We start from the raw sequence: 17384 nt of genomic DNA, 5'->3' as shown, positions 1-17384 counted from the left end.
CAACCCATGGACAATACCAGACACAACCCACGGACAATATGAGACACAACTCATGGGCAATACCAGACACAACCCACGACAATACTAGACACAACCCACGACAATACAAGACACAACCCATGACAATACAAGACACAACCGATGAACAATACAAGACATAACCTATAAACAATACCAGACACAACCCACAACAATACCAGACACAACCCATGACAATACAAGACAAAACCTATGGACAATATCAAACACAACCCATGGACAATACCAGACACAACCCATGGACAATATGAGACACAACTCATGGGCAATACCAGACAAAACCCACGACAATACCAGACACAACCCACGACAATACAAGACACAACCTATGGACAATATCAAACACAACCCATGGATAATACCAGACACAACCCACGGACAATATGAGACACAACCTATGGACAATACCAAACAAAACCCATTGACAATACCAGACACAACCTATAGACAATACAAGACACAACACCAGACACAAACCAGGCACAATACCAAATGCAACCCATTGACAATACCAGACACAGTTCATGGACAGATGTGGCACTGCTTCTGGAAAAAGCAGATGATTTTTATAATCTGCTACAACACTATTAATGCAGGGGCATCACAAGTAACCATGGGTCATATAGAAAAACGTAAAGCCCCTTTACACTGCTAGATTTATCAAATGATTGTTGTGAAGGAAGCATTCCTTCCCAACAATCTCCTACTCGTCAGTGAAGTATGGGTGTTGCTGTAGTATCGCTAATGCCATCGCTCGTCCCCATACAGAATCATTGTTTGTCGGCAGCAGAGCATGTTTAGATGGCACAATCTGCTGCCGGTAAATGATGAGTTAGGTATCTGCACAAGCAATCTTATTATGAAAATCTCGTTCATCAGGTAATCTGTGACACCCTTACACTGGCAGATAATCAGTGTAGCGGTTATCTGGCCAATGCCAGTGTAAACTCTACCACAACTGCCATAAGCAGATAATGAGTTCAGGACAATAGGATATTTTCCCTTGGTCTCCCAGTGATCTGCATAAAATTTTCTACTGTTCTCATTCCTTCTCCCCTTCTAACATCCATTCACTGGTTGCCCCCTTGGCTGCTGAGATCCACAACTGCTGGTATGCTTGCTACCCTAGTAGTTACATCCGTGCAATTTAGGATCATAAACTTTTATTTTAATTTGATATATGAGATAAAAAAGCATATTGACATATATTCAATAGCAAAAAAAACTCCTTAGCTAGTTGTTGGGATTCCTTTGATCGTGGTCCCAAGTTTTGGACCTCCAATGGTCAACTGTATCACAAATAACAGATAATTATATTTCCAGTACATAGACACAATATAATACATATTATTAATTACAAATCCAACTATTTCTATATTTGACCCTGAGATTTCATCTTGGTAGTACGTGTCATAATGATTTCATTGGAGTTATATAATCTGCTTCCTATAACCAACCTTGCTTAGATTGCCTGTTTAGATATCCAATTACTGTGCCCTGCAAGCAGTTTCTAATACTGACCCAGAAGGAATAGATTTGTAGAAAGAAATGTACAAACAAGTTGTTAGCAATCTGAACAAAAATAGGTAGCTTTAGGTCACCAAAACTAAATGGAGAAAGTTCTGAAGAAATCGGCCAGGCTGCATAGCTACAACATTATTCTTTCCGTCCCTTCATTCTAGTGGGCAATGAGCATCAAAGCAATAGTTATTTCCTACAGTGACAGATATCTAGGTCCGCGATATAAGGTAGGCATATGAAGCCAATAAAACTATATATACATATAAGATTTTCTACGTTCCACTTAGCAGCAGATATCACTTCACTTACATGGTCTTCAATAACCTTTCCCCCTACTTTCTTTAATCATTTTATCAAAATGGACCACTGGTGTCCAGAACAATTGATGTCGCAGGCAGAAATATGAGGTGCTTTTGACAGAGCAGATTAAAAGGATATAGAAGTGTAGGAGAGCTGGGATTTTCATTTGTATCGTGAAGTGTTATTCATTGTTTTACATAATAATACTTATTACACTGTCTTAAATGACAGATTTAACGTTCACTATCAATACTTTAATTGGGCATGTTCTTGAATTTCTTGAAACTCTTAATACACTATGTTGTAAATATGATAATCATATTGATGTTGAGCGTTTAATATTAGGTTGTTATAATCTATGAGAGGGGAAGAAGTTTCCAGAGATAAAGCTTGTATTAATAGGTATGTATTGACACATAAGTGAGAAGCAGAATTCTGTATATATGTCTTAATTAAGTGTACAGTTTTGAAACCCAAACTTGTGAAGAGGTCAATGACAATGAAAAATTAAGGTGGCCATATACTTTAGATAGTTCGTCTGAGAGCTCTTTCTCCTGTTCCACAACACATACACACATGCATGCTCGGCATGTGTTCTCATCAGAGAGAAGGGAATAAGCCTCCGGCAGCCAGATACCCAGCCATTCTTTACCCCGACATCTGCTGTCTGGGGAGATTCAGAACACTACCACATTAGATGGTTGGTTGATGGTGCCGAAATAGGGGCTGGCTTCCTTTAATGTATATAGCTAGTTTTACACTTTGTGGTAACTAATACACATACAGTTTATCAGGCTATAGACAACAGCTGCTTGAATAAGTTAAGGCCACTGATGTATAAAAAACTGTTTGACTAGCATTTTGGAAATGGTGGATGGATGATGTCCATAAGGCAGATGCAAAGTAGACAATGTACTTGTACATGTGGTACAGATGGATGGAGTGCGTTTAATATGTCCATTCAGTTGCCATAAAGGTCTTCTGGGAATTTATTTAAACAGTTAAGTACTATATGTTGACCAGCCTGACCCATTTAAATAGCAAATAATAGTCCTATTGGCATCAAGCAAAACTCACATCTTGGTATTTAGCAGTAAACCTAATAAAACAAAGGATAATACCAACTTTATTTAGGTGACTCATACACCTCAGACATGTATTACCTATGGGCTCTAGTATTTCTCTATGGTTGCGTTTGAATACCTTTCACATTACCATGTTTTGTACAGCCACATATCGTACTATGGTACATTTTCTCTAACCCTATGAGTAGAATGAAAAGCAAATTTTGTAAGGTCAGAAGGGTAGATGTCTATCCATCTAATCTATCCTAATGGCTTTATTGACTGTGGCACCTGTACGGTAGATATAGCTAGTAGCCTGCAGTATTGAAGTTGCGAAACACAATCCTAGAAGAGAATAAACCAGCATTTTACACCACCACTTATACGGCTGTCTTAGTAAAAACTATAATCCCTAGTGTATATATCCTTTCATATCTGGCTCTGCTAAATGTCGAGAAGCCACAAGTCTGTTGATCTTTGTACTTAGCCTTTCCTTTGAATGTTTGAACAGCCTGTTTTCAGTTTCTTCTGGTGTTTTTTGCTTTATATCGGGTTGTTTGAAGCATGTGTGCTTCGGTAAACTTTTTAAAGCTCTGCATCATTTTGGTGAGAACCTAATTTGTTAAAGGCTAACTCCATAACTAAAGGTTACAATTTACTTTATGCACCAAGTATTGCTAAGACATTAATCTGTGCTCAAAAAAAACACGCAAAACATTTCGCTAAAGAAGGTGGATTTGCTGGAAGTATCTTAATTCTCCCTCAAATTCATACTGTAAAATAACAATCTCACAAGAACCCATTTTAAACTGTATGCTTTATGAGGGCATATAAACATCATAGATAAGGAGTGGACCCTTTTCTATTAGAAAGAGCTGAGAGCTGCCAACAAAATGCATCTCTTTCTCTCTTGTTGACCAAGACTGACCATGTAACACATGGATGGCCACTCAATGGCATGTACTACATTTCTATTGGAGGGGAAATGTATAGCCAAAGGATAAAATGTTACTGCATTACAGCACATGAAAGTGGTCTAAAACTTTATTGTTATATCATATGTATAGTATATTCCTCCTTTATCTCATTTAACCGGTCAAACCTCTCCAAAAGGCCACCTCTATGTCTAAACCATGTTTTCTGTGACATATTTTCTGCTCAATCATATACTATGAGAGGACCACCTCTATAGAAGAATTCTAAGAGGTCCTCTCTAACTTTTCTAGGATTTCCCATTCTATAAACTTGTGCTCCTTTAAAACTGAAGAGAAAAGCTTTCATAGACAGCACATTATGTAAAAGTCTTCCTATATAACACAATTCACATATTATAATTGATTTGGAATGATCTAGATACCAAGATAATACTTTAGGTGTATTTTCATTTCTGCTTGTCTTTTCTTGTTTATAAAGGGTTGCTTCTCCTTTTCCGCATAGACTAGGCAATGTTTTTAATAATTCTCTCTTAACAAACTGCTCTACCTTGCCGCGGTCTTAGTGTCCACCATGAAGGTCCTATTAGCCTTAGTCAACAGGGAACCCCGCAGTTGCTGCTTATAAGCTTTTCAATATTAGAACCCCCTCCAGGACAAAGAGCTATGGGGATGAAATGTTGAAAGCTTTCGGCATGCATTCTTAAAATAATGAGAGTAACTATTGAATCAATGGGTTTTACAAACTTTCTCTGTTTGGATTTAAAGATGAAAGCTACAATACGAGTATACCATTCCCTTACTTGTTAAACCATGTGTTGCTGTGTTTGAACTCTTAATTCAAGCATAGTTTTTGGCACACGGTCTAGTGTTTCAGCAAGACTATTTCACAGCTTATAAACTGCTTGATAAATATCTCTTCAAACAAATTAATGTGGCTAGGACTCAATCTTTCGGCATCATAAATATATTTACACACTTCCCCAACTAGATATAACGGCAATCACATAGAAAACAAGAATGAAGGGACGCTTCCTCAATTAGCTGACCTGCCTTGTGACAATCACAGTTCTGGATATCGGAGTACAGTTTCTCTTTAGCATTCACATCACATTGGCTAGTGTGTGCAATGCAGAAACTACTGCCCTCTAATATGTAAATACGCAACTAAATTAGAATGACTATTAATTAATTGCATTCTTTTTTGGGAAGTACATGTATGTGATCTGAGCCAAGTGCTGATAGGAGATTTAAATGCAAATGACACCTGCGTTTGGTCAGTAAAACATTCATATGCAGCCTGGAGAGAAAAACAAAATTGAATGTAATTAACTAGCATGACAGTACACATAGAAACAACACAATAGTGCAGGTTATTTTAGAGCGATCCCTTCTACTGTCCGCATATTTCAATGACTGAGACGCGTTTTACATATTCAAGCGAGGCAATTATTTCTAATGTAGATAGTAAATACAGCTCAATGTCAAGGTGACACCATCATAAGCAAGGTTTTCTTATGATACACCTGTCTCTATGTATATTTTCTATATGATATTTCAAAAGCTCCTAAATGGGTTGACTAATATAGAATACCCTTGTCCGTATTTCCTACTAGGGCTTTTGTACATCATAGACCTGGATTCCCTACTCAGGAAATAAGTAAACGTGGCTATCAAACTTTGTTGTACACAATCTATTTATGTTTATATGGTTGGGCATCCATTAGAATAGCTTGTATACTACATTTGCCTCTGGGGATACTACTATGACCAGCCAGAGCCATTGTAGGAGCCACTACTGAAGCTGACAACTGATCACTGTGGCTGCAACCATTAGAGAAAGGGTTGTCTTCATGAGACAACCTCCATGAAATCCTGTTAAATACTTTATGCCGATAACCATATTGTGTGGTCCATCTGCTTTATCTCAAGTGATCTCTAATGACTAGTTATGGCCTTGCGGTTCGCCCGGCGGTCGGTTCTCGGCGAACTTTGCTCGTTCGCGATTCGCAGAACATGCAAACATATGGCGATATTCGCTCCCGCCATATTCTTTTACATTGTGAAGAACTTTGACCCATGACACATCCATCAGGTGGTACAGGACAGCCAATTGAGACGTTTCAGCACATGGACATACCCCCTACCTTATAAATAGACCCGATCTGGCCGCCATTTTACATTCAGTCTTTTGTCAGTGTAGGGAAAGGTTGCTGTGTGGAGCAGGGACAGACTGTTAGGGACAAAACGCTATCAAATAGGTTCACAATAATCCTTTTAAGGACTGGTATAGGTGTGCTATCGATAGGTGTGCAGTACAGAGGGGTGTAATACACTTATAATATACTTTCTAACATAGAAAGCATATTATAGTGGATTTTTATTGTGCAGCAGTGGTAAGCGGTTCTGCAGCTATACTGCAGCTACACAGAGTGACAAACGCTATTAGAAAAAATAATTATAACTGGTGTGATATACCAGCCGCCCCCCCCAAAAAACTGATAGAATTGGGGTGTTATATATTAATAATATACTTTCAGAATAGTGTATTTGGGTACAGCAGCATTTGTTTGCTGTTTTGCTGCGTTCCCTCTGCTACACACAGTGACAAACGGTATTGGAAAAAATAATTATAACTGGTGTGATATACCAGTCGACCCCCAAAAAAAACTGATTGAGGCAGGGGTGTGATATACCTTCTTCCACAAATACTGCTCTTCTATAGAGACTTTTGTCACAGGGTCATTTAAAAAATGACAGGCAGAGGAAGAGGCAGGCCGTTCCGCAGGGGTGGTAGGGGTCAGGCAGGAGCACCAGGCCAGAGCCTAAGTGGGAAGTTGCAGAAGGTGCATGCGATTACATCAAAGGACGCACCAGACTTGGTTGAGTGGCTCACTCAGCCTTCCGCTTCTGCACCCTCCTCATCCTCTCTATCTGCACCCTCTTCACTCTCTGCTGTGTGCACCCCCAAAGACACCACCATATCCCCTCCGTTCGAGTCAGAGGAATTATTTTCCCATCCATTCCAAGACCTTTCCGATGCGCAGCCATTCTTGGCATCGGATCAGGAAGAGGAGGTATCAACAGCTGCCACCCAGCGGTCTGACAACAGTACCCAGATCAGCCCAAGGACGGAGGTCCCCGCTGTTGCTGCCTACTCTGAGATCTCTAATGTTAGTGGTGGGGAAGGTGACGATGATGATGTGTCGATGGACGTCACGTGGGCGCCCACAAGAGAGGAAGAGGAGGGGAGTTCAGAGGGAGAGACGGAGCAGCAGATAGGGAGGAGAAGGAGGAGAAGCAGGCAGAACTTACAGTGCACAGGAGGCAAAAAGCAGACTGCAAATGTATCTGGAGCGAGCCATCTACCATGCACGGTCACATCTGGCGCTCCCAGGACGCCGGCACATGGCTCCGCAGTGTGGGCTTTTTTTAACGTGTCCGCTGCTGACAATAGTGTTGCCATCTGCAGCCTTTTTTGAAAATTATATTGCCGATATTTCGCAATTAAAAAAAATAATGAATGGAGATCGCAAATTCGAATAATACATCTGGTATGTCACTGTCCATGTTGTGGGACTATTTGTGCACTTCTAGTAATTATTACTTGGCTGCAAATATGAGCTGAAGGTTTTTCAGGTTCGCCTGCCATTAAAATGAATGGGACCCGCCACGAACTTGCAGTTCACGAACATTTGATTGCGTTCGCAAACCATCCCGTTAGATGTTCGTCCATCACTACTAATGACCAGAGAACAGCCTGCAAGCGCTCTCTGGGTTTGGCATAGCCAGATGTTACCACAATGCCCATTGACTTTAATGGGATCCAGCGGTGATCCAGCCGCGAGTCAGCAAATATGCATGGATTTGGTCAGACAAAAAATGCTGCGCGCAATGGTTTTTGTTTGGCTGAATCCTGGCATATTTGATGGGTGGCATCCGGATATCTGCCAGATCCCATTACAGTCAATAGGGCTGGCTGGCATTGCGGTAACATCCAGCTATGCCGAACCGAGAGAGTGTCGGCCGACTGTTCTCTTCTGCAACATTCTGTAAATGTGAAAGACGCCTAAGATAGCAGAAATGTTTATGAACAGATATGTAATATATATTTTTTTTTTTTGGTAGACCTTTTTATTGCTGAACTGAGCACCTCCTAGTTCAAGTTATGATTTCGAAACGTAATCCCAAATCGGTTACATTCACTAACATGGGATACTATAGTCTCTAAAGTGCTGCTACTACTTTATTGCTGCTCTTGAATAAAATAATATCAATTTTGGTACTTTAGAATTGTTATTATTTTAATTCAAAATTATATTCATGGTCAATTGGAACACCTCAAGGTACATTAGGCATGTAGGGATTCAACCTTGAAATGATCTTGAGCTTCTTTGACTGTGATATAGTATATGTTTATACTGCCATATGCATAGCTGTTATATTTTCATACCCCGCTGTTAGAAAAGAAGGCTTACCAAGATTAATGCTCTCTGCTGATATTAGCCACAAACAAAGGTCAGAAACTCGGCATGTTTCTGGAATAAATCACTGGAAATAAAACTCCTCTTCCTTACTCACTAAAAGAATATTTGGTTCAAAGAAGGGCACATTAAATCTTCAGACATGTAGCAATTAATGTTCTACAGACAATGCCCACAACGCTCTGTAACATTCTGTCAAAAGAAAAAAAATACCCTTGTATTTTTTCTGGTAATACAGCTGGCACGGAGGAGCTTAAAGTAAGGGCTGCAGAGCTTACAATTGCAACTGGTCCCACATGGCTAGAAATTTCATAGACCCCCTATATTTATTTATTTAATTTATGCACATATATAGCGCTACTATATTCCGCAGCGCTTTGCAGACATTAGCATCCAACTGCCCCCAATGGGGCTCACAATCTAAGTTCCCTATATTGGAGGGTGTAGCGTTATAAGTGGGGGCAGTGGAGACACACTTTTTAAAAAGTGATGAACATTTTTAGGTTCACGTCTGCGCTGTATCCAGCATAGCTGGATATCACTGTGCACTGCCGGATCCTCATTCATGTGATCAGCAATGATCACCAAGGGTTGTTGAGGCTGATCATACAATGTAATATATGGATGGATGACCAAGTCAAAGAAGGATAGACTGGAGCAATCAGAACTGTTCTGGCAAGTTGACATGCTCTCGATTCAGGAAACCACTCTATATGATGTTCATATGCTTTAGTAGGGCATATTAAAAGGATTTAACTTCATAAGTCAACCTTTTCAATTTAGGTTGAGTGCAAGATATAGTAAAAGCTTCAATTCTTATTTTGGCAGCCACCCATTTTTATCAGTTGTTTGCCTTTATTATCACAACCCAACTTAGGCTACTTTCACACTAGAGTTTTTGCTGCATCCGGCAGGGTTCAGCAAGAACGCTTCCGTTGCTGATGATATAACCGTCTGCATCCGTTATGAACAGATCCGGTTGTATTATCTTTACATAGCCAAGACGGATCCGTTATTAACTCCATTGAAAGTCAATGGGGGACAGATTTGTTTTCTATTGTGTCAGATTGTTTCAGAGAAAAAGGATCCGTCCCCATTGACTTGCATTGTGGGTCATGCCAGATCCGTCTTGCTCCGCATCCCAGGATGGAAAGCAAACTACAACATGTTGCGGTTTGCTCTCCGGTCTGGGAATGCAACTAAACGGAACGGAATGCATTTTGGAGCATTCCGTTCTGTTCAGTTCAGTTTTGTCCCCATTGACAATGAATGGGGACAAAACGGAAGCATTTTTTTTTTTCCGGTATTGAGCCCCTATGACGGAACTTAATACCGGAAAACTTAAACGCTAGTGTGAAAGTAGCCTTAGCTGTGAGTAGATACATTTTCTGAAGTTAGGCTAGGTTGACAGTTCCATTCGGTAAATGCAGTAGTCTGTTTCGGCAGAGGAGCCGACTACCGAACTGACCAGCATAGTCGGACTTCGCTGGTGCACTGTCGGATTCCCATTCACTATAATGGAATCCTTTGAGTTTCTGGCATGTGGCCAATGCTGGCTTCCTGCAGGAAAAGTACTGCTGCGTGAAGTGTTTTTTGTCTAGCAGAAGGCCGGACACCTGACGGATCCCATTATTGCAAATAGGGATTCAGAGACCCATGGTGGTGTCCAGCTATGCCAGATACGTTAATTCCAGTAGTCTGCTGCTCTTACACAATGCAGATGTGGATGCAGTGTTATCACATTATCTGTGTTTTCCTTCATCCATTTCTTAATGATTAAAACATAGGTTGTGATACTTCATCTTTTTTGTTGTCGTCGGTTTTAACCAAACATATAACAAATACTAATTGTTGCTAAGAATGACTATTTTTCCTAATTAATTGCATACTAAACCCTACTGTTCCTTATTTTACAGTGCTTTTATCAAGACCGCAGTGTGTTATCCATGCAATGTTCTCTACACAAAAGCTCTGTTAGGAATAAGTAATTCCGATGCCTGGGTGTTTCCTACAAAATTATGCTTTTTGTTATGTTTTGTTACTGGCTGTTCCTTTTTTTAGATTTCACGGCGTGAGTTCATGGTTTTATTTAGTAAAGAGCAAATAAACTCTTCTTTGTGTTCTATAACAGTCTTTCAGTACCCCCTGAAGGCATACAGCTTCTGTCATGTGCATCGCACTGTTACTATCTGAGTGATTTGTAAAGTCACGAGTTGATAGATATTAGGATTATACAATTAGAAGATCTCTTACTCGTGTTGGAACTGAACTATTAAAAGAAATGTTTTACTTTATTTTAATGGATCAGACTTCTGGATTTCTGGATAATCTGAATTCATGAATATATGGGTAGTTTTTGGGGTGTATATATATTTCAAAATTAAAATGGCATCCCTCTCCTTTTCAAGTCCCTACCACTATAGCAATGCAGATTCCAGGGTAAGGATCCATTTTACCATGAATGCTTGGCAAAATACAACTATTTATCTTATGAGGGATTGAGGATAAAAAGTAGGACCTTTGGGGGTTGATTGGTGCCACCCTCTGCCTACACCATAATAACAATCAGTGTTGAGCGAAGTGAAGCATCCAAAGTGGAATTCGGTCAGAATTTTAGGAAAAATGCTAAACTAAGCCTTTCCTCATGCTTAGTGATAACAAATAATTTTTCCTAAATCATCCACTGCCTGCAGAAGGACCTGCATTGAAGGACCTGTGTGGGCGTGATCAGCATGATCACTGATGCCATCACCAGATGATCACGCTAGGATCGTGTGGGGACATCATCACGCTCAGCACAGGTCCTTCAGCAGGTCTTTTTCAATCAAGAGAGGAGATTTTTTTTTTAAACCCAAAAGGCCACTAGCGTATTACCATTTTTAACGTCCGTTAAACAGGTGCCGTTAAAAATGGTCCCATTGTTTGATAGGCTTAATGGGGTTTTAACATACCGATTTGTGAAAATGCTAAACTTCGCTCATCTCTAATTACAATCATAAAGTGCCCAAATAACATTACCATGTAATGCCTTAATGACACTCTCCACTAAATAAAGATTAATTCCCTCATACACATTAGACTATTGTTGGCTGTTGGGTCAACAAGCATTTTTTATAGGGACTGGCCAACATCTAATATGTATCTAGAGCTCCTGACTCTCCCCCAAGAGGTGATGTCAAGGAGAAGGATTCAGGCATCTTCAATTCAGTGCCCCATCCCATTGTTCTTCCTGGAGATGAGCCAAGGCCAGAGATTTCTGACAGTTGCTTTTTTTTAAAGTACAATCTTAAATGATTTTTCTTCGCACCAGATGTTGATAACCGTCAGGGTAGTAATTCAATATCATATCGTTGGGGCATATTTGCTTTTCTCTGATTGGTGGGGTTGCCGAGTGCAGGACCCTCACCAATCTGATATTGGTGACCTATTGCAAGGATAGGTGATCAATATATGGAGCCCTGAAAAGCCCCTTTAATAATAATATAGGACATTAAAACATTTAAATCTATATATTACATAGTTGTGCATCAGTATTTCCAGCCTTTCCTGTCTTCGACTAGATTAGATGTGAAAAGGTAGCCTTTAGGAAAGAAAGAAACTCAATGCTAATCACCCTAATTATTTATGAGTCTAGTTTCTTATAGTCTTATGTAAAATTATATAGCCATACCTTGTTTTTAACCACACAATCTTTTTTTTAGGTCACGTGATATCATTACACTCTTTTGGTATTTAGATTCCTTTCCTGGTAGCCAGTGGCACTGGATATAATTTATAAAGTTACATAGCTTGATATTCTACCACTATCTTAGTACAATGACAGGTGAACAGATGAAAGAAGAGGTCTGTTATTTGGAAGATGCCAATTGAAATTCATTGTGAACATGTAGGCATATATGGTCCTGGTGCTATGAAAGCGCAACAGGTGTGAAAATTATACCATGGATTTAGTGATGGCTGGGTATGTGTAACGAATGAACAAAGAGTAAGGACTTGCTGTCCAAGAGCGTGCTGTTTTTGCATGGCAATAACCGATCACACACTTTACATGGTACTATTACTTTTCTAGAAAGTTGAGACTGGAACATATTAAACATCCTGTACAGAATCCTAGCCACTTTCGAGACTTAGACTTCCAGTTTAATTAAAACATCATAAAGAAGTCCAAAAAGGTTCTGATGACCAGAAGAAAAAGATTCAATACCTCGTAAAGGGGTTGTGCAAAATTAGGGAAACATGGGTGCCATCTTCTACAAACAATACGACACCTGCCACAAGTTATGTCTTGTTATTGCAGCTCAGTTGCTTTGAAGTGAATGGAGATGAGATGACAACCTATGGTTGAGCGTGCCACCGTTTTTAGTAAAAGCGGTCATGTTTTTTTAATGTTGTACATGTTGCCTATAGCTTAAAGAGGCTGTCTCACTTCAACAAATGGTTGTCTCACACTATAGGAAAAAGTGCCGGCCTATGCACACTCCCGCGGTCTCGGCCACTAGAGAGACCGACGCCGGCTCCTATAGTATGCAAGTACGGCCACCGCTGCTAGATTGCAGATTGGTCGTAACCCCTGGAAACCAGTAGTATTTAATGTGATGGAAAAATGAATCTAGCCAGCAAAGGAGGCAATATGTACAATCACAATACTTTAGTAATTGCCTGGTATTTGCTTTATATGATAAATGCCATTTGCTGAAGTGAGAACACCCCTTTAAGTTGGCCTTACACTTAATCTCCTTCATAAAGATGCACGCTCAGGTTTGGACTTGTTTATGGGCGCAGAGAGAGGAGATAAGCAGACAAACATCTCTGGTGATGCTTATTTTCCACGGAAACAAGGGATCTGGCGAATTAAAACCCAATATGGCTGGCCCTTGTTTCCCATGACTGCAGATGTTGTGTAGAGTCAGGTTGTTCTTATATATATTAGATTGTATATGTATTCTGGATATGCTATAGAAAGATGAATGAGCTGAGAGTGTTCTCAATAAGGATTAACGGGTATTAATGCTTCTCTGAAAACATTCAAGTTTTTAAAGAATCTGTAAAGAATTTGTAGGAAATATTGTTTTCTAATCCACTAATACAGGAAGAAAAAAAATTTGAAATTAGAGCCCACCACAGAACAAGTTGCCTTATTATAGACAGTCAACCTATTTTCCTTGTGAATTTGAGGCATATGGAAGATCTTGTAAAGGAGACGCTAAACCATGTAACGCTAAAATAGAATGTCTGCTGAGAATAGACAAAAGATAACTGCAGGGGGGCTATTAAAATAGATGAGTACCTCAACTTACCTAAGAATTGCTGGCTCTGTGACAGAGGAAAGGGGCTTTAGGTATCATTGAGACTATGCTTAAATTCTCCTGCCGTAGGCATATAACATGTATATTTACAAAAAATTGCAAACTCCGCAGGACTTTTGCATTCAGTGTGTACACTTTGAACAGCTCGAGTCTGAGCTCCAGGGAATATTATGATCATCTTGAAAACAAAATCTGAAGGTAATAAGACATATTACTTTGTATCAGTGTGTAAAGTCAGGCAAACCCTTAGCGCCTTGCTTCTAGCCTCAGCATATTTAGCACACAAGGTTTTTAAAAACTACTGACGGGCAGCAGATTTGTCTGAGACACTTTAGGCCATTATCTGGCTACTCTGTGAATAATAATTGTACAGTAGGCTAATGAACGGTCATATTTTATGTCCATGGACTGGTAAAGAATTAATACTGTGGTTTCATCATTTTATTATACACTTATTAATCATGGGCAGCAAATCCACCATACAGTAGTCTGCTTATTCTGCCTGGGTCAGGACACAACTGATCCTGGGTTTAATACTCATGATTAATTTATAAACCCTAAACATGACCATACACAAAGTAGAGGGGAGCACATAGCACTGACTATCCATGTGCTAAACCACCTCTCTCACGAAATAAGAAGATACGAGACGGCACTCACCATGAAGGTCCAAGCTTTACTTTATTGAGATAAAAGGCATGTGGGCAGGCAATCAAAGCGTGGTGCTCCACACAGACACCATGATCGCAGATGATAAGTAGCATAAGGCTAGGCAAGTACCAGCTTGGGAGACTGGTTGGGAATCCTTGGTTCCGTTGACTTACATGGTGTCTGTGTGGAGCACCACGCTTTTATTGCCTGCCCGCATGCCTTTTACCTCAATAAAGTAAAGATTGGACCTTCATGGTGAGTGCCGTCTCGTATCTTCCTATTTTGTGCGGGACTATGTGTGTTGAGACTGAGCACCACCGAAGTCGACTGTGGGTCCCAGTGTCATCGCTGAGGGGAAGTGTCCTCCCGGAATTTGAGGGGAAGCTGAAGCAGTGCCGTCCTGTCCATTTGTCTCCTTGGGTTGATCTAAACCACCTCTCTGTCATCTACCCCAACCACACTGTGGTCCCTCACTAGATTTCTACGATCAAGGAAAGACCAAGTGAAAGGTGGCCATACACATTAGTCTAAAGTTGATCAAAACAAACGATTTTCAACCAAAACTAAAATTCGTCTGTTTAAATTTAACAATGACATAGCATTATCGTTTGAAAAGTTGGCCATGTTTAATATTTTCATCAGGTAGTCGGATGAAAGATCTTTCATTTAAAGAAAGATTGTTCATGAACAAAAGGTCTTTCTTTGAAAAAACGCTCCTATAAAGATGTTTTACCCATCACCCAATTTAATTGAACGTCTATGGGCAATATGGTCTAAAGTGTCTATGCCCATGTCTGTGAAAGGAAAGTTCACCAGATGTTTGTTTGTTCAACTATCAACCAACTTCAACCTCGCCAAACAACCAACTTTATCATCCACTGTATGGATCTTAGACCCATTTTATTATTTTTTATATAAAACTAGAAGATAATCTGTCACCAAGATGCTGAACTAGTAGAATTGGCAACAAGTGGCCTTCTCATTAGACAATTAGTGCGTGATGAATGTAAAACTATGCACTCCTTTTGGTTGACCAATGATCTACAATTAGCTGGTTTGTTTTTGGGAACTTATTTTATGGATATTTCTGCTCCCACTACCTTACCCAATAAGGACATCTGATTGATGTACAAATTTAAAAACACAGTGATATATATAGAATTTAGATGCTTCCGATAAGGCATTGAAGTGAGTTTTTTTTTTTTTTTTTACTCACTTATATTAGCACTGACATATTCCACAGCGTTTTACAGACTTTATCATTACTACAGAGTGATAGCCTAACCTGAGGCCATCAATATACTCACATATGAAAAGCTATGATATACAGGGCCAAGAGTAGTGGTACTGTAGGCACAGAAGGACACTGCCTACGGCATCAATGAGGTGGGGGCACAATTTATGGATTTAAAAAATGTATCTGCCTTTAACTTTATTGTGCCAATCAACTGGGCACATTGTCCAACCTGCTGATAATAGTTCAGGTGCCAGAGCATGATGAGCACTTTTAGTGTGCCAGAATAAATTAATGGTGGTAAACTTCCGAAACGTGTTTATTTAAAAAAAAAACTGCCTTAGGCACAAAGAAAGCCTATCCCGCCCCAAGTGTATCTTCATATAATAGAGGCCATTTTTCATTTTTGCCTCTATGGGAGAGATTTATTGCAATGATTTTTTTTTTTGTAGGTAGTCTGGATTACTTGTCAAATCATGTACACCATGTTGTTTTTATTGCTTTTGTCCTGCTGGAGTCTTGTTAACACCTTGATGATTTGGTGTCTTTGTTTGTTGTGCTTCTTGTGGGCTATAAAGATTTTTCCTCATTACATGAGGCAGTGGTGTTAATGATAGATTAATCAAGTTGACACACAGGTCATAGCTATTAAGCCAGTGGCTGCACGTACTATAATAACACTTACATTGAAATGATTTGCTGTGTTTGCTTTTATTTATGTACTTAGTACATTTTTTATGTTTTTATTAAATAATCATGCTTAAGGGGAAGTATTGATTTTATATTTACAATTCTTATATGCAGGCACATAGGCGCCTTTACTTGGAAGACAGTTGAACCTAGATGATCGTATCTATGATGTGCATTAGTCTCAGATGTAACCACAGTTAAGGTTTCGTTCACAGCTCCATTTGGTATATCGGGGAGTCTGTTCTGGCAGAGGAATAGACTACCAGGGTTACCATATCCGGCATAGCCAGATACCACCAGGCACTGCCAGATGCCTATTCACTATAATGGGATCCAGCGGGACAGAAATCTGGCATTTATGCCTGCAACCCTCCAGAATCCATAGTAGTGAATGGAAATCTACCGTATCCAGCTGTGCCAGATATGGTAAATCCGGCAGTTTGTTCCGTTGCCAGCACAGACTACCATATTTACCAAATGGGATGTGAACCTAGCCTAAGGCTAATGTCTTATTCTCTCATGTCATACTGTAGGATACCAAAAGGCTGGCATCTGTGGCAATTATTGAGGGGTCTGCACAATGGAGAGCTGACTTTGTAACATGAAAAAAAATCACTGACAGCAACAACATGTCCTCCATTTTACTAAAGAACTAAGAACTAAAAAAGCTCTACAGCGTTAAGATGGATTCACACAGCCCGATTTTTGGGTCGATTATTGGGAACAAATGTTCCTATGAATGCTTGTTCCCGAAACGCTTGTTTATCGGGTGGTGCAGACGCCTCAATCATCGTTCCTGGACATCAGATCATGCTGTCTAAACAGTACTCTGCTGCCCTGGAACAATGATTTTGTATGGGGACGAGCAATAGCAGAAGCCATTGCTCGTCCTCTACTGTGGATGAGATCGCTACATGTAAATGCAGTGCTTTACCTCAATTTACGAGCACCCAATTGTCAGGAAGGAACGCTTCCTTCCCCACAGTCGGCTGCTACTTGCAGCATCTAACTGCTCCTTTAGGATCCCACCAAACACCTAATATCTCAGCTTTCTGGGACCTTGCGAGTATAAATTATGGAGAGTGGGTTATGGAGGCTAGCAGCAGTCATACGTGGATATTAAGGTTTTACATATGTTTTCACTACAGTGTTAATCTGGTCAA

General features: G+C 39.9%; 1 protein-coding gene across 1 annotated transcript in view; it reads left to right on the top strand.

Annotated features, from left to right (window-relative positions):
- The first annotated feature begins 277 nt into the window (after positions 1 to 277).
- The window catches only part of MAMLD1 (mastermind like domain containing 1), a 96392-nt gene continuing 79285 nt past the window's right edge, over positions 278 to 17384 (top strand). The window contains exon 1 of the mRNA XM_040406325.1: positions 278 to 646. Within this exon, the coding sequence (XP_040262259.1) occupies positions 278 to 646 (369 nt within the window). The remainder of the gene's footprint in view (positions 647 to 17384) is intronic.

The sequence above is a fragment of the Bufo bufo genome, chromosome 8 (assembly GCF_905171765.1).
Source record: "Bufo bufo chromosome 8, aBufBuf1.1, whole genome shotgun sequence".
Lineage (NCBI taxonomy): Eukaryota > Metazoa > Chordata > Amphibia > Anura > Bufonidae > Bufo > Bufo bufo.
The sequence above is the reverse complement of the archived record's forward strand: the minus strand, read 5'-3'. Positions and strand labels throughout refer to the sequence as shown.